The 26,310-nt window shown below is 39.7% G+C and overlaps 1 protein-coding gene across 2 annotated transcripts; it reads left to right on the forward strand.

Annotated features, from left to right (window-relative positions):
• The first annotated feature begins 8,748 nt into the window (after nt 1-8,748).
• LOC135521861 (zinc finger protein 524-like) lies at nt 8,749-20,415 on the forward strand. Of its 2 annotated transcripts, XM_064947634.1 has the most exons (4): nt 8,749-9,116; nt 11,324-11,480; nt 13,723-13,939; nt 15,630-20,415. In XM_064947634.1, the coding sequence occupies exons 3-4, from the start codon at nt 13,745-13,747 to the stop codon at nt 16,134-16,136; spliced, it is 702 nt and encodes a 233-aa protein (XP_064803706.1). In that variant the 5' UTR covers nt 8,749-9,116; nt 11,324-11,480; nt 13,723-13,744; the 3' UTR covers nt 16,137-20,415. The 2 variants fall into 2 exon arrangements, with proteins under 2 accessions (XP_064803706.1, XP_064803704.1); XM_064947632.1 differs by having other exon boundaries at nt 8,755-9,116; nt 11,324-13,939.
• The last annotated feature ends 5,895 nt before the right edge of the window (nt 20,416-26,310 follow it).

A 26,310-nucleotide genomic window follows, 5' to 3' on the forward strand; every position in this document is an offset into this window, starting at 1 on the left:
GCAAACTCCAAGCAGGCTATCATGTGCCTTTTACTGAGGAGTGACTCCTGTCTGGCCACTATCATAAAGGCCTGATTGGTGGAGTGCTGCAGAGATGGTTGTCCTTCAGAAAGGTCCTCCCATCTCTACAGAGGAACTCTGGAGCTCTGTCAGTGTGACCCTCGGGTTCTTGGTCACCTCCCTGACCATGGCCCTTCCCCCCCATTGTTCAGTTTGGCTAGGCAGCCAGCTCTAGGAAGAGTCTTGGTGGTTCCAAGCTTCTTACACCACTGGGTTCTTGAGGACCTTCAATGCTAAATAAATGTTTTGGTACCCTTCCGCAGATCTGTGCCTCGACACAATCCTGTCTCTGAGTTCTATGGACAATTCCTTTGACCTCATGGTTTGGTTTATGCTCTGACATGCACTGTCAACTGTGGGACCTTATATAGACAGTTGTGTGCCTTTCCACGTCATGTCAATCAATTGAATTTACCACAGGTGGCCTCCAGTGAAGTTGTAAAACATCTCACGGATGATTCATGGAAACAGGATGCACCTGAGCTAAAGTTCAGTCTCATAGCAAAGGGTTTGAATAGTTATGGAAATAAGGTATTTCTGTTTTTTTTACTTTAATAAAATATCTAAAATGTCTAAAAACCTGTTTTTTAATTTGGTTATTATGTGTGTAGATTGATGAGGAACACATTTAAAATATATACATTTTTAAAATAAAACTAACGTAACAAAATGTGGAGAAAGTCAAGTCATCTGAATACTTTCCGAATGCTGTTAACTTTCTCTCAATCCCGTTATTCACATGAGCTAAGCACTGCTCTGTGTGTGTATTTGCGTGTTGTGTTCCTGTGTTTTCTATGAATCTATTATGCACATTAGTTACATGCTGATATGTGTGTGTGTGTGTCTTCAACTTAATGTGTGTGTGTTTCTATGTGTGTAGGCTATGAATGGTATTATGTCAACAGCACATAGGCACCACCAGTGGATGACATACAGAGCCTTCAGAAAGTTTTCACACCCTTGACTTTTAAACATTTTGTTGTGTTACAAAGCGCATTAAAAATAGATTTCATTGATTTTTTGTCAACAATCTACACAAAATACTCTGTCATGTCTCAGTGGAAGAAACATTTTAATTAATGAAAAATAATTCCATCCTCAGTTTTCTCCTATCACAGCCATTAAACTAACAGTATCATGATACAAGGTGAGACCCAGCGGGAGGGTGTGAGAGGAGGGAGAGAAGAGGGAGGGTGAGAGAGAGGGATGGTGAGGGAGGGAGAGAGAGGGGAGGGGGGAGAGGGGGGGGAAAGAGAGGGGAGAGAGAGAGAGAGAGAGGGAGAGAGGGAGAGAGAGAGAGAGAGGGGAGGGGTGAGAGGGAGGTTAGGGAGCTAGAGAGGTTAGAAGAGGCACGGTGGGGAGGGGAGACAGGATGGCAGACAAGGATAGAGAGCTGGATGGTAAGGGGCAGAAGTGGAGGAACTTCATTATGTAGAGACTGGGCTGTCTGCGTACTGTTGTTAACTAGGCCATTAATATGCTTTTTACTGACTCACATGTAATAATGTATCACATCCCAATGCATATTGTCAGTTGGAATGATGTATTGTATAGAAAAACACACACTTTCTGAAACATTTAACCCCTGCTTCACCGCTTAGTCATATTTATGTTTATCAGCTAAGTGTATTAGTCATATTTATGTTTTATCAGGTTAGTGTATTAGTCATATTTATGTTTTATCAGGTTAGTGTATTAGTCATATTTATGTTTTATCAGGTTAGTGTATTAGTCATATTTATGTTTTATCAGGTTAGTGTATTAGTCATATTTATGTTTTATCAGGCTGAACTGTATTAGTCATATTTATGTTTATCAGCTTAGTGTATTAGTCATATTTATGTTTTATCAGGTTAGTGTATTAGTCATATTTATGTTTTATCAGGCTAGTGTATTAGTCATATTTATGTTTTATCAGGTTAGTGTATTAGTCATATTTATGTTTTATCAGGTTAAGTGTATTAGTCATATTTATGTTTTATCAGCTTAGTGTATTAGTCATATTTATGTTTTATCAGCTTAGTGTATTAGTCATATTTATGTTTTATCAGGTTAGTGTATTAGTCATATTTATGTTTTATCAGGTTAGTGTATTAGTCATATTTATATTTTATCAGGTTAGTGTATTAGTCATATTTATGTTTTATCAGGTTAGTGTATTAGTCATATTTATGTTTTATCAGGTTAGTGTATTAGTCATATTTATGTTTATCAGGTTAGTGTATTAGTCATATTTATGTTTTATCAGGCTAGTGTAATATAGTCATATTTATGTTTTTATCAGGCTAGTGTATTAGTCATATTTTTGTTTTATCAGGTTAGTGTATTAGTCATATTTATGTTTTATCAGGTTAGTGTATTAGTCATATTTATGTTTTATCAGGTTAGTGTATTAGTCATATTTATGTTTTATCAGGCTAGTGTATTAGTCATATTTATGTTTTATCAGGCTAGTGTATTAGTCATATTTATGTTTTATCAACAGTGTATTAGTCATATTTATGTTTTATCAGGTTAGTGTATTAGTCATATTTATGTTTTATCAGGTTAGTGTATTAGTCATATTTATGTTTTATCAGGCTAGTGTATTAGTCATATTTATGTTTTATCAGGCTAGTGTATTAGTCATATTTATGTTTTATCAGCTTAGTGTATTAGTCATATTTATGTTTTATCAGGTTAGTGTATTAGTCATATTTATGTTTTATCAGGTTAGTGTATTAGTCATATTTATGTTTTATCAGGCTAGTGTATTAGTCATATTTATGTTTTTTATCAGGCTAGTGTATTAGTCATATTTATGTTTTATCAGCTTAGTGTATTAGTCATATTTATGTTTTATCAGGTTAGTGTATTAGTCATATTTATGTCTTATCAGCTTAGTGTATTAGTCATATTTATGTTTTATCAGGCTAGTGTATTAGTCATATTTATGTTTTATCAGGTTAGTGTATTAGTCATATTTATGTTTTATCAGGCTAGTGTATTAGTCATATTTATGTTTTATCAGGCTAGTGTATTAGTCATATTTATGTTTTATCAGGCTAGTGTATTAGTCATATTTATGTTTTATCAGGCTAGTGTATAAGTCATATTTATGTTTTATCAGCTTAGTGTATTAGTCATATTTATGTTTTATCAGGTTAGTGTATTAGTCATATTTATGTTTTATCAGGTTAGTGTATTAGTCATATTTATGTTTTATCAGGCTAGTGTATTAGTCATATTTATGTTTTATCAGGCTAGTGTATTAGTCATATTTATGTTTTATCAGCTTAGTGTATTAGTCATATTTATGTTTTATCAGGTTAGTGTATTAGTCATATTTATGTTTTATCAGGTTAGTGTATTAGTCATATTTATGTTTTATCAGGCTAGTGTATTAGTCATATTTATGTTTTATCAGGCTAGTGTATTAGTCATATTTATGTTTTATCAGGCTAGTGTATTAGTCATATTTATGTTTTATCAGGCTAGTGTATTAGTCATATTTATGTTTTATCAGGCTAGTGTATTAGTCATATTTATGTTTTATCAGGCTAGTGTATTAGTCATATTTATGTTTTATCAGGCTAGTGTATTAGTCATATTTATGTTTTATCAGGCTAGTGTATTAGTCATATTTATGTTTTATCAGGTTAGTGTATTAGTCATATTTATGTTTTATCAGGCTAGTGTATTAGTCATATTTATGTTTTATCAGCTTAGTGTATTAGTCATATTTATGTTTTATCAGGTTAGTGTATTAGTCATATTTGTGTTTTATCAGGTTAGTGTATTAGTCATATTTATGTTTTATCAGGTTAGTGTATTAGTCATATTTATGTTTTATCAGGTTAGTGTATTAGTCATATTTATGTTTTATCAGGCTAGTGTATTAGTCATATTTATGTTTTATCAGGCTAGTGTATTAGTCATATTTATGTTTTATCAGGTTAGTGTATTAGTCATATTTATGTTTTATCAGGTTAGTGTATTAGTCATATTTATGTTTTATCAGGTTAGTGTATTAGTCATATTTATGTTTTATCAGGCTAGTGTATTAGTCATATTTATGTTTTATCAGGCTAGTGTATTAGTCATATTTATGTTTTATCAGCTTAGTGTATTAGTCATATTTATGTTTTATCAGGTTAGTGTATTAGTCATATTTATGTTTTATCAGGTTAGTGTATTAGTCATATTTATGTTTTATCAGGCTAGTGTATTAGTCATATTTATGTTTTATCAGGCTAGTGTATTAGTCATATTTATGTTTTATCAGCTTAGTGTATTAGTCATATTTATGTTTTATCAGGTTAGTGTATTAGTCATATTTATGTTTTATCAGGTTAGTGTATTAGTCATATTTATGTTTTATCAGGCTAGTGTATTAGTCATATTTATGTTTTATCAGGCTAGTGTATTAGTCATATTTATGTTTTATCAGGCTAATGTATTAGTCATATTTATGTTTTATCAGGCTAGTGTATTAGTCATATTTATGTTTTATCAGGTTAGTGTATTAGTCATATTTATGTTTTATCAGGTTAGTGTATTAGTCATATTTATGTTTTATCAGGCTAATTAATATTAGTCATATTTATGTTTTATCAGGCTAGTGTATTAGTCATATTTATGTTTTATCAGCTTAGTGTATTAGTCATATTTATGTTTTATCAGGTTAGTGTATTAGTCATATTTATGTTTTATCAGGTTAGTATATTAGTCATATTTATGTTTTATCAGGCTAGTGTATTAGTCATATTTATGTTTTATCAGGCTAGTGTATTAGTCATATTTATGTTTTATCAGCTTAGTGTATTAGTCATATTTATGTTTTATCAGGTTAATGTATTAGTCATATTTATGTCTTATCAGCTTAGTGTATTAGTCATATTTATGTTTATCAGGCTAGTGTATTAGTCATATTTATGTTTTATCAGGTTAGTGTATTAGTCATATTTATGTTTATCAGGCTAGTGTATTAGTCATATTTATGTTTTATCAGGCTAGTGTATTAGTCATATTTATGTTTTATCAGGCTAGTGTATTAGTCATATTTATGTTTTATCAGGTTAGTGTATTAGTCATATTTATGTTTTATCAGGTTAGTGTATTAGTCATATTTATGTTTTATCAGGCTAGTGTATTAGTCATATTTATGTTTTATCAGGCTAGTGTATTAGTCATATTTATGTTTTATCAGTTAGTGTATTAGTCATATTTATGTTTTATCAGGTTAGTGTATTAGTCATATTTATGTTTTATCGGGCTAGTGTATAAGTCATATTTATGTTTTATCAGGCTAGTGTATTAGTCATATTTATGTTTTATCAGGCTAGTGTATTAGTCATATTTATGTTTTATCAGGCTAGTGTATTAGTCATATTTATGTTTTATCAGGCTAGTGTATTAGTCATATTTATGTTTTATCAGGTTAGTGTATTAGTCATATTTATGTTTTATCAGGCTAGTGTATTAGTCATATTTATGTTTTATCAGCTTAGTGTGTTAGTCATATTTATGTTTTATCAGGTTAGTGTATTAGTCATATTTATGTTTTATCAGCTTAGTGTATTAGTCATATTTATGTTTTATCAGGCTAGTGTATTAGTCATATTTATGTTTTATCAGCTTAGTGTATTAGTCATATTTATGTTTATCAGGTTAGTGTATTAGTCATATTTATGTTTTATCAGGTTAGTGTATTAGTCATATTTATGTTTTATCAGGCTAGTGTATTAGTCATATTTATGTTTTATCAGGCTAGTGTATTAGTCATATTTATGTTTTATCAGCTTAGTGTATTAGTCATATTTATGTTTTATCAGGTTAGTGTATTAGTCATATTTATGTCTTATCAGCTTAGTGTATTAGTCATATTTATGTTTTATCAGGCTAGTGTATTAGTCATATTTATGTTTTATCAGGTTAGTGTATTAGTCATATTTATGTTTTATCAGGCTAGTGTATTAGTCATATTTATGTTTATCAGGCTAGTGTATTAGTCATATTTATGTTTTATCAGGCTAGTGTATTAGTCATATTTATGTTTTATCAGGTTAGTGTATTAGTCATATTTATGTTTTATCAGGTTAGTGTATTAGTCATATTTATGTTTTATCAGGCTAGTGTATAAGTCATATTTATGTTTTATCAGGCTAGTGTATTAGTCATATTTATGTTTTATCAGCTTAGTGTATTAGTCATATTTATGTTTTATCAGGTTAGTGTATTAGTCATATTTATGTTTTTATCAGGCTAGTGTATTAGTCATATTTATGTTTTATCAGGCTAGTGTATTAGTCATATTTATGTTTTATCAGGCTAGTGTATTATCATATTTATGTTTTATCAGGCTAGTGTATTAGTCATATTTATGTTTTTATCAGGCTAGTGTATTAGTCATATTTATGGTTTTATCAGGTTAGTGTATTAGTCATATTTATGTTTTATCAGGCTGTGTATTAGTCATATTTATGTTTTATCAGCTTAGTGTATTAGTCATATTTATGTTTTATCAGGTTAGTGTATTAGTCATATTTATGTTTTATCAGCTTAGTGTAGTCATATTTATGTTTTATCAGGCTAGTGTATTATCATATTTATGTTTTATCAGGCCCAAACAGAGTCATATTTATTCGTTATTTGACCATTTAAGTTCAGCAATCTTTTGCAGCCACAACCTGGGGACTTACAGGGGAGCAGGGTGAGGGAGATGAATGAGGCAATTGTAAACTGGGGATTATTAGGTGACCGTGATGGTTTGAGGGCCAGATTGGGAATTTAGCCAGGACACTGGGGTTAACACCCCTGCTCTTACGATAAGTGCCATGGTATCTTTAAGGACCTCAGAGAGTCAGGACACCAGTTTAACTTCCCATCCGAAAGGCACGGCACCCTACACAGATATTTTTTTTAGACCGAGGAAAGAGTGCCTCCTACTGGCCCTCAACACCACTTCCAGCAGCATCTGGTCTCCCATCCAGGAACTGACCAGGACCAACCCTGCTTAGCTTCCAAGCAAGCCAGCAGTGGTGTGCAGGGTGGTATGCTGCTGGCAAATAATAACCACCCCCTCTCCTTCCTCTCTGCTCCGCTCCCCTCCCCCATTCTCTCTCCAGGGAGCTGGTGGGAAACAGTGAGAAACTCTGTAATATTGATCAGACCTGGCAGTACCCTCAGCCCATCTGTCAAAGGATGTGTGTGTGTTTTATAATATATAGTGTTTGATGAGAGGCAAGCAGAGGGAGAGCATCAGAGCCATGGAGATTTGATGGTTGGCGTGTGGGTGGATGGATTGGGACCTTTCAGTGTGAGTGTGTGTATGTGTGTTTGTGTTCATTTTGCGGAGGAGGTTATTGTACTCTGCATTTGAAATCGTTCTACTTTGTGTGTGTGTGTGTCTTTTTATGTGTGAGAGAGACTGTAATGTCGGTTGTTATGTTTCATAGTGCTTTACTGCCACCTTTTGGCCTAAACAGAGAATAACATCTCTTGCCAATTCATAGACAGTGACCCTCTCTCCTGTTCCAGGGGGTGGTGCCCGCCCCCCAGGAGGTGAACCAGGGGTACCTGGTGGCGGTACAGAGGACTGAGTACGATGATGGGTGATGCCATCTATTACCTCTGTAAAAGAAGAACCACCTGCTGGATGGACCCACCGCGGTCACCTGCCAGCCCAACAGCACCTGGAGTGCAGTGCCCTACTGAAGAGGTGAGTCCTAACTGATACACCCAGGGCCCACTCTGTGTGTGTGTGTGTGTGTGTCTGTGTGGGAGAGACAGAGAGTGAGGTAGAATATTGACCTTTCTTCTTTATTTGTATAGAGATGAACACTTGATTTTCACAACAATTAGGACACCCTGATATCTCTCTCTCTCGCTCCCACACGAGCATGCACACGCACACACACACACATCCCTCTTTTGTATTTTCTAAGGTTACATGTACTTGGATTAAATGGTGGTCTGATCTGATCTCATACCATATACAGTAGCTGCCCACTGTTTACTCAACATGGATTGAGTCTAGTCGGACCCAGAATTGTCCTTGCTATCCGGTATCCTCGGGACGTCTCTACCTCCCATTAAAGTTTACATTTGGGTAAGGGCTAAGGTTATGGTATGGGTAGGGGTTAAAGTTAGGACGGCCCAAGGATCCCAAATAGCATTCTCCGAAGCCGAATGCTGCGACACCATGAGCTCCCACCTCTCTCTGCTCGTGCAGCAGGCTGCGCGCAGAATCTCCAATCCTAACTAGTCCGCCTCTCATTCATATTTGGTCCTCCGGAAGTATCCACAGCTCGGGTAAGCCAGTGTCTATGAAGCGAGTGACTTATGGGTGGAGTATGTAGTTTATTATCCAGTTTTAAATGTATGGGCAGTATACCGGGCGCATCCCACACCTGTTATATTGACAAGTGTATGTCCAGACAATTAAGTTAGTGAAATAAATTACAATATGCCGGTAAAGTTTTCTACATCGCTCTTTCTGCCAGCTGTCGGGCTGCGCTCCCTACAGGGCTCGAACCCTCGACTTGTAAAAATGGCTGGTTGTGGGTCCACAGACAGCAAGGGCAGTTATTACCTGCAAAAATATCAACATAATCTAGACAAATACCGCGGCGTCATTCAAAATAAGTGAGCCGAATATATTACATTAAATGCAGTTAGCAAACATTGTCCCAGGTTCGAGTGTCGTGTCCATTGATGCGCAGTACATCCACAGATATGAAACAGGGTTTGGCTATTCGGACCTCGGACTGCGCGCAATGGCGTCTCCCATGAACAGCGACACTTTTTATTCCAACATAAATACAGTACAAGAATGGATAAGGGTTCAAATGGAGGAAAACAAATATGATGTCGACCCAAACCCGTTGCCAGATATTTAACGAATGTCTTATTTTGTGTTAGACTATGGCAGGCAAATGAAATTCTGAAATCGAAAGAAAAAATGGGCTTTACCCCCGGATAGTATGATTTCGCTGACATCATGCTCTCTTGAACCCTCCACTGCAGACTGTCGCGTTCATTCTATGTGGTATATTGGCGACTTTGTTTAGAGCCCGGTAAGCAAATTATATAAAACCAGTGAAGTCCATAATAACAGCAAATGTAATGTAACATGTGCGTAATTTACGCATGCTGCGTTACATTTTTAAGATTGACAATCATAGCAATTAAGCATATCAGGTAATCAATGATTGTAGAACATGAGACCACACGTTGTAGCCTTTAAAACAAATCTCGCCTCAAGTTATTGAGATAATAGCAGGAATTGGAACAGGTTTGAATGATGATAATGTTGTCGATGATGACGATCATTGATGATGATAGTGTCAATGTAATGGTGATAATGACAAGGTGGTGGTGGGGATGTTATGAAGGTGATGGGGATGATTTAACCTACAGTGCCTTCAGAAAGTATTCACACCCCTGGACTTTTTACACATTTTGTTGTTACAAAGTGCGATTAAAATGGTTTTAATGGTCAGTTTTCCCCCCCAACAATCTACACAAAATACTCTGTAATGTGGAAGAAAAATTCAAATATGTTTTAAAATATATTTTTTAACAAATTCAAGAAAAATAAAACACTATAATATCTTGATTAAATAAGTATTCAAAGCCCTGAGTTAATACATGTTGAAATCACCTTTGGCAGTGATTACAGCTGTGAGTGTTTCTAGGTAAGTCTCTAGGAGCTTTCCACACCTGGATTGTGCAACATTTGTCCATTATTCTTTTCAACATTCTTTAAACTTTGTCAAATTGGTTGTTGATCATTGCTAAAGAACCATTTTCAGAGCTTGCCATAGATTTTCAAGCATATTTAAATCAAAACTGTAACTCGGACACTCAGGAACATTCACTGTCTTCTTGGTAAGCAACTCCAGTGTAGATTTGGCCTTGTGTTTTAGGTTATTGTCCTGCTGAAAGGTGAATTCAAATCCTAGTGTCTGGTGGAAAGCAGACTGAACCAGGTTTTCCTCTAGTATTTTGCCTGTGCTTAGTTCAATTCCATAGCTTTTTTTTATCCTGGAAAAACTCAGCAGTCCTTAACGATTACAAGCATACCCATAACATGATGCAGCCACCACTATGCTTGAAGATATGGAGAGTGTTACTCAGTAATGTGCGTTACATTGGATTTGCCCCAAACATAACACTTTGTATCCAAGACAAAAAGTGAATTGTACATTTTTTGCAGTATTACCTTAGTGCCTTGTTGCAAACAGGATTCATGTTTTGGAATATTTGTATTCTGCACAGGCTTCCTTCTTTTTACTCTGTCAATTAGGTTAGAATTGTCGAGTAGCTACAATGTTGTTGATCCATCCTCACTTTTCTCCTATCACAGCTATTCAACTCTGTAACTGTTTTAAAGTCACCATTGGCCTCATGGTGAAATCTCCGGCAACTGAGTTAGGAAGGACGCCTGTATCTTTGTAGTGACTGGGTGTATTGATATACCATCCAAAGTGTAATTAATAACTTCACCATGCTCAAATTGACTTTTTTTGTACCCATTTACTAATAGATGCCCTTTGCGAGGCATTGGAAAAATTCCCTGGTATTTGTGGTTGAATCTGTGTTTGAAATTCACTGCTCGACTGAGGGACCTTAGAGATAATTGGGGTACAGAGATGAGGTAGTCATTCATGTTAAAAACTATTATTGCACAGAGAGCAATTTTTTATGTTACCTGTTAAGCAATGTTTTACTCCTGGACTTATTTAGGCTTGCCATAACCAAGGGATTGAATCCTTATTATACTTATTGACTCAAGACATTTCCGCTTTTCATTTTTAATGAATTTGTAAAACTTTTGAAATACATAATTCCACTTGGACATGATGGGGTATTGTGTGGTAGGCCGGTGACAAAAATATCACATTTAACCCATTTTCAATTCAGGCTGTAACACAACAAAATGTGGAAAAGGTCGAAGGGTGTGAATACTTCCTGATGGCCCTGTTTTTGAAGTAAAACAAGAATTTAAGAAATTCATAATAGCCTATTTAGTCTATGTGAATAGTTTGAGTCTAGGCATATTTCATTATGCACAATGAAAGAACAAGTAAGATATTCTAACAGCATGATACTAATTTAATCAACTTCCTCATTTTGCTGCTCTGATATCCTGTGAAATAGCATAAAGACACCTGGCCACCTCAGGACATCTTCCTTATCAATGAAGCCTATAGTCATTTGATTGACAAGTCCTCTTATTATTTTAATGTAATAATTAATATATTGAATCCCCATTTTACAGATTCAGGCATGTTCCAAAATGGATTCTCAACAGACAGGGGCTCTGACCAATTTTGGCTCAGATGACAGGAGTGTCGGCCAATCCTTGAAGAGATCGGGGACTGTGCCAGAGATCCATGAGGAGCCAGTGGACTCCTTGATCTTATCCTGCCCACCAGGTAACCTCCAATAATGCTCCCTTAAACAGGTGTACTCCAGTACAGGTTTCCAATCAAAACCTTTTTAGGCCAAACGAGGAGGGGCTGGGAGAGTGCCAGATGTGAGCGGGACACAGCCAGCATTACAAGAAGCAGTTGAACACTGCGGGCTCAACCAACCAATCACAGTCTCCTGGTGTGTGCGATCAATCAATCAGAGTCAAATCAGACGTTCCTGGATTGTGCAACAGGCCAATCACAGACTCTGCAGCTCTCAGCTCTACCAAAGACGTGTCTCCCTCTGATTCTGAAGGGAGTAGGTTAGAAGCCAGAGCTGTTTGGTCTGGGACCAGTTGAAATGCCCTGACCTCCACTACTGTGACTGGTACGGGTCAAATGGAGGATGTGTGTGTTGAAGAGATAAAACACACGGAGGAGCCTCTCTATAGGATGGAGACAGAAGAGAGGGATAAGAGGAGAGATGGAGAGAGTGATGTTACACAACACAGGAACGGTAGTCCCGTTGTCCCTGAAACGCCTCTCATCTCCGACACAGCCAAGGCAGAGAGAGATGGAGGGATAAGGGGGGAGAAAGAAAGGAAAGATAGAGAGGTTGAGAGAGTGATCGCTATTTTCCTACCCCCTAGTCAATGTCATGGTGGAAAAGAGAGACCGGGAGAGGATAGAGGAGAGAGAGCAGAGGCAGGGAAAGGAGTTTGGGGGAGAAGAGAGGAAGAGGAGGGAGAAGTATTGGATCTGAGCTTCCCTAAAAAGAGAGAGATTAAGGAGAGGAGCCTTTGGCATGAGAGCTCACTGCTTATGGAGGTAGATGAGGTAGAGGGGGATGGAGATAGGGACATTGTAGAGGAAGATGATGGCGATGATGAAGAGGATTCTATATTGAGAATGGATGGAGCTGACATTTTGGGGGGACCTCTCTTGTCTCCCTTGTTCTTCTCTACCTCTGTTTTCACCTCCCTCTCTTCCATAGACTCTGAAAGTGAAGGTCTTCTCCTAATAGATGACCAGGGTATTCCATACACACTCACCCCTGAGGGGCACAAAGTTCCCCAAATGGACTCTTCCAGGCCAGACAACCCCCCCTCAAGCCAGCCAAAGGTGCAGTCCAGCTCATTGGAGGTAGAGGATGACAGGTCGTCTCATATAACCACAGCAGGGGTCACTTACCTCAGCCAAAGTTTAGTAAAAACTCCACACACACACAAGGAAAACACATGTCCCGCTCCTGTTACATCTATGAAACCCTCACAGAAGTCAGAACTTCTAAACAATACAGAACACTCAAAGAACCCAGAACTCTCACAGAATGCGGAACCCCCTAAGGTTCTAGATTCAGGTGTGAAATCTGTTAGTGAGGCTCGTGCTGCTGTTTCCCAACCCTCTGGTTCTGCTGTACACCTCCAACCCCCTCAGCCCATCCAGATCCTGACTAACCCCTCCTCCAACACCCCCATCCTCCTCTTCCCCTCCTCCCCCCAGCTCTCCTCCATTCCCTTAACCAAGACTGATACCAACCCAGGCCTCCTGGCCTTCTCTCTCTCCCTCCCCCTCTCCCTCACCCAAAACACTCCCAGTGCCTCCACCTCTATGTTCCTACTGCTCTCCTCCTCCTCCACCACCTCTTCCTCCTGTCAGTCTTTCTCTACTTCCAACCCCATTGCTCTTATTGACCGCTCCACCGGTCAGCTCTCCCAAATCTCTACCTCCTCTTCATCCCCTCTTTCTCTCTCTCTCTCTTCTGGTCAGCTTGCCACATCAGTGTCATCCCTCCCTGCCAATCCCTCCCACCCAGTTATTATATCGACACCCAACAACTCCCCTACCATCCTATCAAGAGAGAGTCCCTTCGTTAACCCTCCCGCCCCCCTGACCTCCCCCTCTGTGGTCTCCTCCCCTCCTCCAAGCAGCCCAGTGCTGATGGCAGTTCTAAAGCAGTTCTACTCAGCTCACCTCCTCACAAACACACTGAACCAAACTGTTGTGACCCCAACACCGATCATCAGTCACTATCTACTGAAGAAACCCAAATGGAATCTGTCCCAAATGGGTCATCTCCTACTAAAGCCCCTCCCCTTACACACCTGCAATCACCTTCTCTGTCCTTTGACTTCCGTTTGGAGGCATCCGACCAGTCAAAAGCCCCAGAGTCAAAGCACACCTCCCTCCCATGGGACGACCATCTGTACTTCTCCTCTGCCACCGCTCCTCTCTCCCCTCCCCTTGCCCCCATCTTCCCCTCCAGCGGACCCAGGAACCTGAACCCCATGGACCCTCTGGACCCCCTGTCCCCAGCCTCCTCTCCCTCCTCTGGGCCACGAAGGGTCCTCTACTGCCCTCTCTGCCCCAGGATCTTCTACTACCTGTCTGACCTGGAGCGTCACTCCATCACCCACTCTCAGAACAAACCCCATGTCTGCCTGCAGTGTGGCAAGGCCTTCAAACGCTCCAGCCATTTGCAGGTGAGCTCAGTTGTTAATACATGTTTGAATTGTGTTGTGGTGATTTGGTGGGCTCATGATGACATATTGTTTTCAAATCAAATCAAATTTAATTTGTCACATGCACCGAATACAACAGGTGTTTCACCTTTCACCTTACAGTGAAATGCTTACATACAAGCCCCTAACCAACAAAGCAGTTAAAAATAAAAATAAACAAGAAATAAAATAAGAAATAAAAGTAACAAATAATTAAAGAGCAGCAGTAAAATAAGGGGGTCTGGTACAGATGTAATTGAGGTAATATGTACATGAGTTATTAAAGTGACTATGCATAGATAATAACAGAGAGTAGCAGCAGTGTAAAAGGGAGGGGGGGGGGGCAATGCAAATAGTCTGGGTAGCCATTTGATTAGATGTTCAGGAGTCTTATGGCTTGGGGGTAGAAGCTGTTTAAAAGACTCTTGGACCTAAACAAGGTGCCACAGTACCACTTGCCATGTGGTAGAAGAGAAAACAGTCTGACTGGGGTGGCTGGAGTCTTTGACACATTTTAGGGCCTTCCTCTGATACTGCCCGGTATAGAGGTCCTGGTTGGCAGGAAGCTTGGCCACAGTGATCTACTGGGCCATACGCACTACCCTCTGTAGTGCCTTGCGGTCGGAGGCCGAGCAGTTGCCATACCAGGCAGTGATGCAACCAGGATGCTCTCGATGGTGCAGCTGTAGAACCATTTGAGGATCTGAGGACCCATGCCAAATCTTTTCAGTCTTCTGAGAGGGAATAGGCATTGTCGTGCCCTCTTCACAACTGTCTTGGTGTTTGTACCATGATAGTTTGTTGGCGATGTGGAGACCAAGGAACTTGATGCTCTCAACCTGCTCCACTACAGCCCGTCGATGAGAATGGGGGCGTGCTCGGTCCTCCTTTTCCTGTAGTCCACAATCATCTCCTTTGACTTTATCACGTTGAGGGAGAGGTTGTTGTCCTGGCACCACATGGCCAGACCTCCCTATAGGCTGTCTCGTCGTTGTTGGTGATCAGGCCTACCACTGTTTTGTCATCGGCAAACTTTATGATGATGTTTGAGTCGTACCTGGCCATGCAGTCATGAGTGAATAGAGATTACAGGAGGGGAGTGAGCACGCAGCCCTGAGGGGCCCCTGTGTTGATGATCAGTGTGGCGGCTGTGATGTTACCTATTCTTACCACCTGGGGGCGGCCCGTCAGGAAGTTCAGGGTCCAGTTGCAGAGGGAGGTGTTTCGTCCCAGGGTCCTTAGCTTAGTGATGATCTTTGTGGGCACTACGGTGTTGAACGCTGAGCTGTAGTCAATGAATAGCATTGATGTTCCTTTTGTCCAGGTGGGAAAGGGCAGTGTGGAGTGCAATAGAGGTGGGTAAGGGCAGAATCTGAAATGGTGGTATGCAAATTGGAGTGGGTCTATGGTTTCTTGGATAATGGTGTTGATGTGAGCCATGACCAGCCTTTCAAAGCACTTCATAGCTACAGTCGTGAGTGCTACTGGTTGGTAGTCATTTAGGCAGGTTACCTGTTTTGATTGTGTTTGAAGTGGAACTAGGTCCTTTGTGTCAGATTTCATCTTGTTATGACTGTTATGTAATAAGTAGGTATAAACATATCATAATTTAGGAACATGAATGTATAGTATTATCTAACAAACGTGACCCTCGTCCTTTGACCCTGAACAGAGACACAAGCACATTCACACGGGCGAGAGGAACTTTGTGTGCCCCATCTGCTCCAAGCGTTTCAGGGAGGCGGGCGAGCTGCAGCGCCATCAGAGGGTACACACAGGAGAGAAGCCCTACCAGTGCCCGCTGTGCCACACACGCTTCGCCGAGCGCAACACCCTGCGTCGACACACCAGACGCAAACACCCTTACCACCAGGCAGCTATGGAGATGCTGTCCGAGAGAGGAGCAGGGGGAGGAGGAAGAGAAGGCGGGGATGGAGATGCTGTCCGAGAGAGGAGCAGGGGGAGGAGGAAGAGAAGGCGGGGATGGAGATGCTGTCCGAGAGAGGAGCAGGGGGAGGAGGAAGAGAAGGCGGGGATGGAGATGCTGTCCGAGAGAGGAGCAGGGGGAGGAGGAAGAGAAGACGGGGATGGAGATGAGGGCACAGAAGAGTGGTATAGTTCCACTGTGTCCAACTTGGACAACTCTGACTCTGAACCAGATTCTGAGGTCATTTCCTGAGGCTGATCCTCTTGAATAAAGGAAAGGAGAAGAGGAGAAGGAGAAGAAGGAGGAGGAGGAAGAGGAGAAGGAGGAGGAGGTGGAGAAGGCGAAGGAGGAGGAGAAGGAGAGCAAAGATGGTGTAGCTTCACTGTGTTCGACTTGGACAACTCTTGACACTGAAAGGGATTGAAAATTACTTTTGAATGAAAAGTACCTGAACGGTACTTTCCAATGAGATTGGTTATATTTATAAAATGAATTACTCTTGAATGTATTTTATTTCCATTTCCTTACAGGGTCGGAAATTATCACTGATCTCATAAATCATTTCCCATCAAGTATTCCTTCGATTTTCGTCATTTCCACAACTATAGGGCGGAAAATGTTAATGGACATTCTAAAAAATGTCCATCCTGCTATAACAATACATTTGCACTACCAAAGTACAAACAATTATGTTGTAAAAAGCGCTGTCGCAATGTTTTATTGTAAAATTGTACTTTTACCCCTTTTTTCGTGGTATCCAATTGTTTTTAGTAGCTCCTATCTTGTCTCATCGCTACTCCCTTACGGGCTCTGGAGAGACGGAGGTTGAAAGTCATGCGTCCTCCAATACACAACCCAACCAAGCCGCACTGCTTCTTAACACAGCGCGCATCCAACCCAGAAGCCAGCCGCACCAATGTATCAGAGGAAACACCGTGCACCTGGCAACCTTGGTTAGCGCGCACTGCGCCCGGCCCGCCACAGGAGTCGCTGGTGCGCGATGAGACAAGGACATCCCTACCGGCCAAGCCCTCCCTAACCCGGACGACGCTAGGCCCTCCCTAACCCGGACGACGCTAGGCCAATTGTGTGTCGCCCCACGGACCTCCCAGTCGCTGCCGGTTACAACAGAGCCTGGGCGCGAACCCAGAGTCTCTGATGGCACAGCTGGCGCTGCAGTACAGCTCCCTTAACCACTGCGCCTCCCGGGAGGCCCCCTGTTCTTTATTACTATATTTTTTTATTCTCGTGGAAGCTGTACTTATTATTGAGTGAGATTATTGAACTTTACATTTACATTTACATTTAAGTCATTTAGCAGACGCTCTTATCCAGAGCGACTTACAAATTGGTGAATTCACCTTCTGACATCCAGTGGAACAGCCACTTTACAATAGTGCATCTAAATCATTAAGGGGGGGTGGTGAGAAGGATTACTTATCCTATCCTAGGTATTCCTTGAAGAGGTGGGGTTTCAGGTGTCTCCGGAAGGTGGTGATTGACTCCGCTGTCCTGGCGTCGTGAGGGAGTTTGTTCCACCATTGGGGGGCCAGAGCAGCGAACAGTTTTGACACTGTCGTTTGCACTTTTGAAAAGTGGATTTTGTGTTCAAATGTGAGAACAATAGCCTCCAATTTGTCCTTTTGACATGGTTTTTACATTGTGATTTCTGCTGCCTATGCCTTCAAAACAAGGTGCCCTAATTTGTTAAATGCATAGAACAGAATTCCTACCAATTCTTTATTGTTGCTGATTGCACCACTGATGCAATTGAAGCTTATGATAAATACTCATCATGTTAACTTATTTCAGTTAAACCTCCCTGTGTGTGTACAGTGCCTTCAGAAAGTGTTCATACACCTTGAGTTATTTCACATTTTGTTGTGTTACGGCCTGAATAAAACAATGTATTAAAAATATTATTTTCTCATACACACAATACCCATAATGAAAAAGTGAAAACATGTTTTGAGAAATGTTTGCAAATGTATTGAAAATGAAAAACATAAATATCTAATTTACGTAAGTATTCACACACCTGAGTCAATACATGTTGGAATGACCTTTTGCAGTGATTACAGCTGTGAGTCTTTCTGGGTCTCTAAGAGCTTTGCACACTTGGATTCTACAACATTTGCACATTATTATTTTTACAATTCAAGCTCTGTCAAGTTGGTTGTTGATCATTACTAGATAGACATGTTCTCTTGCCATAGATTTTCAAGCCAATTTAAGTCAAAACTGCAACTAGGCTTCTCAGGAACATTCAATGTTGTCTTGGTAAGCTACTCCAGTGTATATTTTCCTTGTGTTTTAGGTTATTGTCCTGCTGAAAGGTGAATTTGTCTCCCAGTATCTGCTGGAAAGCAGACTGAACCAGGTATTCCTCTAGGATTTTGCCTGTGCTTAACTTTATATCCTGAATAAGCAAATCAAACACAGTACATCAGAGTACCACTCTTCATATTTTTAAGCATGGTGGTGGCTGCAACATGGTATGGGTATGCCTGTCATCGACAAAGGCTAGGGAGTTTTTTTTAGGATGAAAATGAACGGAATAGAGTTAATTTCTTTGCCTAATTTAATTTTTTTTTACTTTAGTGCCTTATTGTAAACAGGAAGCATCTTTGGAATATTTGTATTCTTTACAGGCTTCCTTTTATTCACTCTGTCATTTAGACAACCTGGTCTTCGAGCATTTCGTATTATTCTGTAGGTAAATTCACAACGCTCCATTTAGTATCATATGTTACGTTTCATATGGTATGTGTACATTTGTGGATGTCCATCCATTTAGTTTGATATGTTACGAATTTAAATTTGTATAATATGTTAAGAATTTCCAAAACGTACAATATGTTACTAATTTGCAAAACTCACGATATGTTACAAATTCTAATTTGTTGTGGCTAACGTTAGCTAGGTGGCTAATGCTAACGTTAGCTAGCTGGTGAAGAGATTCAAACACGAAACGTTGCTTGACGTTCGCGTTGTATGCCTACCCATCCACCCTGACCAACCACCCTCCTTTTGGTTTTGTCTTCAGTAGCCTTCTGTCTTATGTAGCCATACCAAACGTAACATATTATACTAATTTGAGTATCCCGGATTTACGTTTACTATGTTACGTTTAGTCTATGGGACCACTCTGAGGAACTATAATGTTATTGAGCCATCCTCAGGTTTCTCTTATCACAGACATTAAGCTTTATAACTGTTTTAAAGACACCATTGGACTCATGGTGAAATCCCTGAGCTGTTTCCTTCCTCTCAGGAAAATGAGTTAGGAAGGATGCATGTATCCTTGTAGTGACTGAGTGTATTGATACACCATCCAAATTGTAATGAATAACTTCACCATGTTCAAAGGTATAGTCAATGTCTGCTTTTTTTATACCCAGACCTTTGTGAGTCATTGGAAAACTTCCATGGTCTTTTGTGGTTGAATCTGTGTTTGAAATTCACTGCTCGTCCCAGGGACCTTACTTACAGATAATTGTATGTGTGAGATACAGAGATGAGGTAGTCCTTCAAAAATAATTTTAAACATATAGAGTAAACAAAAAAATATTTTTTTGCACATAGAGTAAATCCATTCAACTTATTTTGTGACTATGCTAAGCAAATTTGTAACTCCTGAACTTATTTAGGCTTGCCTCAACAAAGGGGTTGAATACTTATTGACTCAAGACATTTCAGCTTTTATTATTTTATTACTTAAATTAATTTTGGAAAAACACAATTCCACTTTGACATTATGAGGCCAGTGACACAAAATCTAAATGTAATCGATTTTAAGTTCAGGCTGTAACACAACAAAATGTGGAAAAAGTGAAAGGGTGTGAATACTTCCTGAATGCACTGTACCTACATTGTATATTACAAGATTTGTGCATGGTGTTCCTGGCATCCTTCACTAGTCTCCTTTCCTTCAGGACCATCCATCAAATACTGTCAGATCAGTAGTCATGGAAAAATGGAAACAAGGGCATAAAGTGAATCAAGTTAAATACAAGTTTAATACGTGATTAACTTTAATTATTTTGGGCCAAGTGTCCATCTATTAAGATAATGAATTTTATTTTTTAATGACGTTGACATCATTCAACCTGAAATCCACTCAGGTCTTTCTGTCCTGGTCTCTGTGGTAGCTGATATATGTGCTAGGTTTGTGACCTGTGGAGTTGGGATGTTTCCAGGGGCTAATTGGGTTTGTAATGCAGGCTTGAGTTTCTCCTACTTCCCACAGGAGTCGCACCAGCGTTGCCAGGTGCACGGTGTTTCCTCCGACACATTGGTGCTGCTGGCCTCCGGGTTGGTTGCGCGCTGTTTTAAGAAGCAGTGCGGATTGGTTGGGTTGTGTATCAGAGGACGCATAAATTTCAATCTTCGTCTCTCCTGAGCCCTTACGGGAGTTGTAGCGATGAGACAAGATAGTAGCTACTAACAATTGGATACCACGAAAAAGGGGGTCAAATAAAAAATAAAAAACAAGATCCAGTGCTAGTTACTGGTTCATTATTAAAACCAATACTGTATTACTCTAGATTATTACACTACAGCACTGTTCTCCAATACTGTATTACTGACAGATTATTACACTACAGCACTGTTCCCCAATACTGTATTACTCTAGATTATTACACTACAGCATTGTTCTCCAATACTGTATTACTGACAGATTATTACACTACAACACTGTTCTCCAATACTGTGTTACTGATAGATTATTACACTACAGCATTGTTCTCCAATACTGTATTACTGATAGATTATTACACTACAGCACTGTTCTCCAATACTGTATTACTGATAGATTATTACACTACAACACTGTTCCCCAATACTGTATTACTGATAGATTATTACACTATTGCACTGTTCTCCAATACTGTATTACTGATAGATTATTACACTACAGCACTGTTCTCCAATTCTGTATTACTCTAGATTATTACACTACAGCACTGTTCTCCAATTCTGCATTACTCTAGATTATTACACTACAGCACTGTTCTCCAATACTGTGCTAATCTAGATTATTACACTACAGCACTGTTCTCCAATACTGTGTTAATCTAGACTATTACACTACAGCACTGTTCCCCAATACTGTGTTACTGATATATTGTTACACTACAGAACTGTTCCCCAATACTGTATTACTGATAGATTATTACACTACAGCACTGTTCTCCAATTCTGTATTACTCTAGATTATTACACTACAGCACTGTTCTCCAATTCTGCATTACTCTAGATTATTACACTACAGCACTGTTCTCCAATACTGTGCTAATCTAGATTATTACACTACAGCACTGTTCTCCAATACTGTGTTAATCTAGACTATTACACTACAGCACTGTTCCCCAATACTGTGTTACTGATATATTGTTACACTACAGAACTGTTCCCCAATACTGTATTACTGATAGATTATTACACTACAGCACTGTTCTCCAATTCTGTATTACTCTAGATTATTACACTACAGCACTGTTCTCCAATTCTGCATTACTCTAGATTATTACACTACAGCACTGTTCTCCAATACTGTGCTAATCTAGATTATTACACTACAGCACTGTTCTCCAATACTGTGTTACTCTAGATTATTACACTACAGCACTGTTTTCCAATACTGTGTTAATCTAGTCTATTACACCACGGCACTGTTCCCCAATACTGTATTACTCTAGATTATTACACTACTGCACTGTTCTCAAATACTGTATTACTCTAGACTATTACACTACCGCACTGTTCCCCAATACTGTGTTACTGATATATTGTTACACTACACAACTGTTCCCCAATACTGTATTACTGATAGATTAGTACACTACAGCACTGTTCTCCAATACTGTGTTACTGATATATTGTTACACTACACAACTGTTCCCCAATACTGTATTACTGATAGATTATTACACTACTGCACTGTTCTCCAATACTGTGTTACTCTAGATTATTACACTACAGCACTGTTCTCCAATACAGTATTACTCTAGACTATTACACTACAGCACTGTTCCCCAATACTGTGTTACTGATATATTGTTACACTACAGAACTGTTCCCCAATACTGTATTACTGATAGATTATTACACTACAGCATTGTTCTCCAATACTGTATTACTGATAGATTGTTACACTACAGCACTGTTCTCCAATACAGTATTACTCTAGATTATTACACTACAGCACTGTTCTCCAATACTGTGTTACTGATAGATTATTACACTACAGCACTGTTCTCCAATACAGTATTACTCTAGATTATTACACTACAGCACTGTTCTCAAATACTGTATTACTGATATATTGTTACACTACAGAACTGTTCCCCAATACTGTATTACTGATAGATTATTACACTACAGCACTGTTCTCCAATACAGTATTACTCTAGATTATTACACTACAGCACTGTTCCCCAATACTGTGTTACTGATATATTGTTACACTACAGAACTGTTCCCCAATACTGTATTACTGATAGATTATTACACTCCAGCACTGTTCTCCAATACTGTATTACTGATAGAGTATTACACTACAGCACTGTTCTCCAATACAGTATTACTCTAGATTATTACACTACAGCACTGTTCTCAAATACTGTATTACTGATAGATTATTACACTACAGCACTGTTCCCCAATACTGTGTTACTCTAGATTATTACACTACAGCACTGTTCTCCAATACTGTGTTACTCTAGATTATTACACTACAGCACTGTTCTCCAATACTGTGTTAATCTAGTCTATTACACCATGGCACTGTTCCCCAATACTGTATTACTGCTAGATTATTACACTACAGCACTGTTCTCCAATACTGTATTACTGATAGATTTTTACACTACAGCACTGTTCTCAAATACTGTATTACTCTAGATTATTACACTACAGCACGGTTCTCCAATACTGTATTACTGATAGATTATTACACTCCAGCACTGTTCTCCAATACAGTATTACTCTAGATTATTACACTACAGCACTGTTCTCAAATACTGTATTACTCTAGATTATTACACTACAGCAGTGTTTTTTTGATGTGTGTTCTGTTCTGCAATCCACTTGAACTTTTCTGGTGATTCACCAAATGTACAAAGTACAGAATCAATTTTGTTCAAGTCATGACCCTGTATTTACCCTCAAGGCACGAGCCCATGTTGGGTCCTGACCCTCCATTTCGGAGACACGCTGTACTGCAGTTTCTCTGAAGTTAGGCCACTGTGAGGTACAGTAACTGAGGTCATATGTGGTCATTAATTCAATGTGACTCTACCATAAAAAGGACTAATTAATTCAAAAGAGTCTCTCCCTTTGTTGAGCCACTGGGCTATTGCAACGCTTGCGAATGAATCAGACAGTTTATAAAGTCTGATGATGGAGATGATGATGCATTTTTTGCTGGGTAGGTGTGTGAAAGCCTCAGTGCAGCTGTGTGCAGGTACGTGCGTGTGTGTGTGTGTGCGTGCCCATGAACATGTGTGTGTGTGTCTGGTTCCCATCCAGTTTGGATGGAGCTTCAAAGAGAAGTGACAGACAGACAGGTGGACTGATGGACACAGTGAGCTGTAGGGTTGGTGTTTGTGTGTGTGTGTGACGAGAGAGAGAGAGAGAGAGAGAGAGAGAGAGAGAGAGAGAGAGAGAGAGAGAGAGAGAGAGAAGTGAAGTTGCACAGGCTGTGGCCTCCGAGTGGCCCAGGGCTCAAAGCCAAGCGATTGAAGAGATACACATGGCAGCAGAGGAGGATGACTGTAGAAAGGCCCATGGAGTTGGTGGAATCGTCCTTTAAATCATGGCCACTTGCTCAGCTGGGCCAGGGGCGCTTTAATTAGGTCAGGTGGAGATGTTCGACAGATCTCAACTTATTAAAAGGAGGAAACCACCACCGCCCGACCTCGCTGCTTTCTCATCCTCAACTCCGTCCAATCCAGACATTCTGTGTGTCCATGAATCAACGTAAATCCACCAAATCTGTTCCCTTTCTTCTAAACTATCTGTTGTGATCGGGAGAGAGCGGGCCATCAGTTATTGTTTATAGTTAATACCGCGGAGCACGGCTTGGAGCGCACACTTCAAACCTATTGTGTTATGTAAATCGACAATGATCATGGCCCTACAGATCCTCACAGGCCAATTATGCCATTGATATATGGTTATTATATAATGAAATGTACATATAAAGACAAACTTGAAAGGATGAAATATGAAACGTAATTATTGTTTGCTGAACTGATAAATTCTGATGTCAAACTGATGGAGATTATAGATTGAATAACTGATCGATATATATGTATTATCCTCCTCATGATTATGAAGAATGGTTATGATCCTAAATGACTCCATCCGGCTTCATTTTGAATTCCTATGGAACCTTCTTGCTGAATTACCTCACATCCTAATCGTCCAGTTACCCACACAGATTCCAATCAACTTTCAATGACAGAGTTGAATATTAAAGCTCTTTACATTACCACTCACGAACTAAAAATAATAATATTTAATTAAAAGATTTAGTAGCAGCACATACACTGTTACCAGAAGGGGCTGGTGGGAGGAGCTATGAGGACGCCTCATTGTAATGGCTAGAATGGAATGGTACGAAATACATCAAATACATGGTAAAAAAGTGTTTGACTCCGTTCCATTTATTCCATTCCAGCCATTCCAATGAGCCTGTTCTAATATAGCTCCTCCCACCAGCCTCCTCTGACTGTTACTTCATCATGTTCCACATTAAATTTGAACAGGAGGATCAGGATCTATGGATAGAACTCACAGGATAGAAGGTTGTCTATTACCTTGTACTAAAGTCCACTAACACACACGTGGTTGAGGTTAGAATGTGCAAGGTTTAGCTGTCTCTTCTACTCAGTGCCTGCAGAATTGGTCTGGGTTGCCATGGTGATAGTATATCAGTAATACCTGTCATTGCAGACTGTGGCCACTTGTGGGCACACTTATTCAGATAATGCACTGTGCTGTACCCACATTATGCATTACTCTTCTAAGGCCAGTGAGGGCTTCAGGACAGGATTCCTTTATTCCCTTGTGTGTGTGTGTGTGTGTGTGTGTGTGTGTGTGTGTGTGTGTGTGTGTGTGTGTGTGTGTGTGTGTGTGTGTGTGTGTGTGTGTGTGTGTGTGTGTGTGTGTGTGTGTGTGTGAGAGAGAGAGAGAGAGAGAGAGGGAGAGAGAGAGAGAGAGAGAAAGAGAGAGTGCAATGAGAAAGAGATGTCATCTTTCTTCCAATGCCATCAGTGTGTGTTTCACTCGCTGTAGTAGCTGACGTGTATAGTGTTGAATCATCCGCATACATAGACACACTGGCTTTACTCAGAGCCAGTGGCAGGTCATTAATAAAGATTGAAAAAAGTAAGGAGCCTAGATGGCTGCCCTGGGGAATGCCTGACTCTACCTGGATTATGCTGGAGAGTCTTCCATTAATGAACACCCTCTGTGTTCTGTTAGACAGTTACCTCTAATCCACAGTATAGCAGGGGGTGTAAAGCCATAACACAGAAGTTTTTCCAGCAGAACAAACATTATGATCAATAATATTAAGAGCTGCACTGAAGACTAACCAAAATTACTTTTCCTTCCCTCCAGGCCTGAGGGCAAACACCTTCGAGTAGGCTTAGATTGAAGAGATGGCAAATAGGAGTGGCAATATCATCCGCTATCATCCTCAGTAATTTTCTACCCAAGTTGTCAGACCCAGGTCATTGTTGATAGACAACAATACAAATTTCACCTCTTCCACACTTGTTTTACAGAATTCAAAATGACAATGCTTGTCTTTCATAATTGGGTCAGTTATGCGTGTATGTGTCGGTCCAGAATTTGTTGCTGGCATGTCATGCCTAAGTTTACTAATCTTGCCAATGAAAAAATAATTAAAGGGAGTGAGACATATCGCTTAGAGGTGGATCTACAATACACAACATATGGTGTGGAAAGAGACTCCTCTCACATTAGACCACTGTAGAACGTCTGCCAAGTTGGGATTTAGGAGTAAACCTCATCATTGTAGAAATCTTTTACTGTCATCTAAATCTATACAACCACAATTCACCCGTACAGTGGCTCTGACTGTGGCTGTGACTGGTGGTTATCTGGATGGTGTCTGTACCAATGTCTTGTCTGCTGCAGTCAGTCTCTCCTAGCTGTGCTCAGTGTAGTCAGGTTGTGGATCAATATGGGCTTCTCTCCAGATAACATCATTCATTAGCTGTAACTTCCTCTCCTGTCTTCCCTCCCTCTCCTCTCTTCCTGTAGTCCTGACTCCTTACCTCTCTCTCCCACTACTTCCCTGTCTCCCCACCACTCCATCGTTCTATCTCGCTCCCTCTCACTACCCCCCCCCCCCTCTCTCTGACCTGCTGAACCAGCACACACCAGCCTG

Source organism: Oncorhynchus masou, chromosome 30 (genome assembly GCF_036934945.1).
Source record: "Oncorhynchus masou masou isolate Uvic2021 chromosome 30, UVic_Omas_1.1, whole genome shotgun sequence".
Taxonomy (NCBI): Eukaryota; Metazoa; Chordata; class Actinopteri; order Salmoniformes; family Salmonidae; genus Oncorhynchus; species Oncorhynchus masou.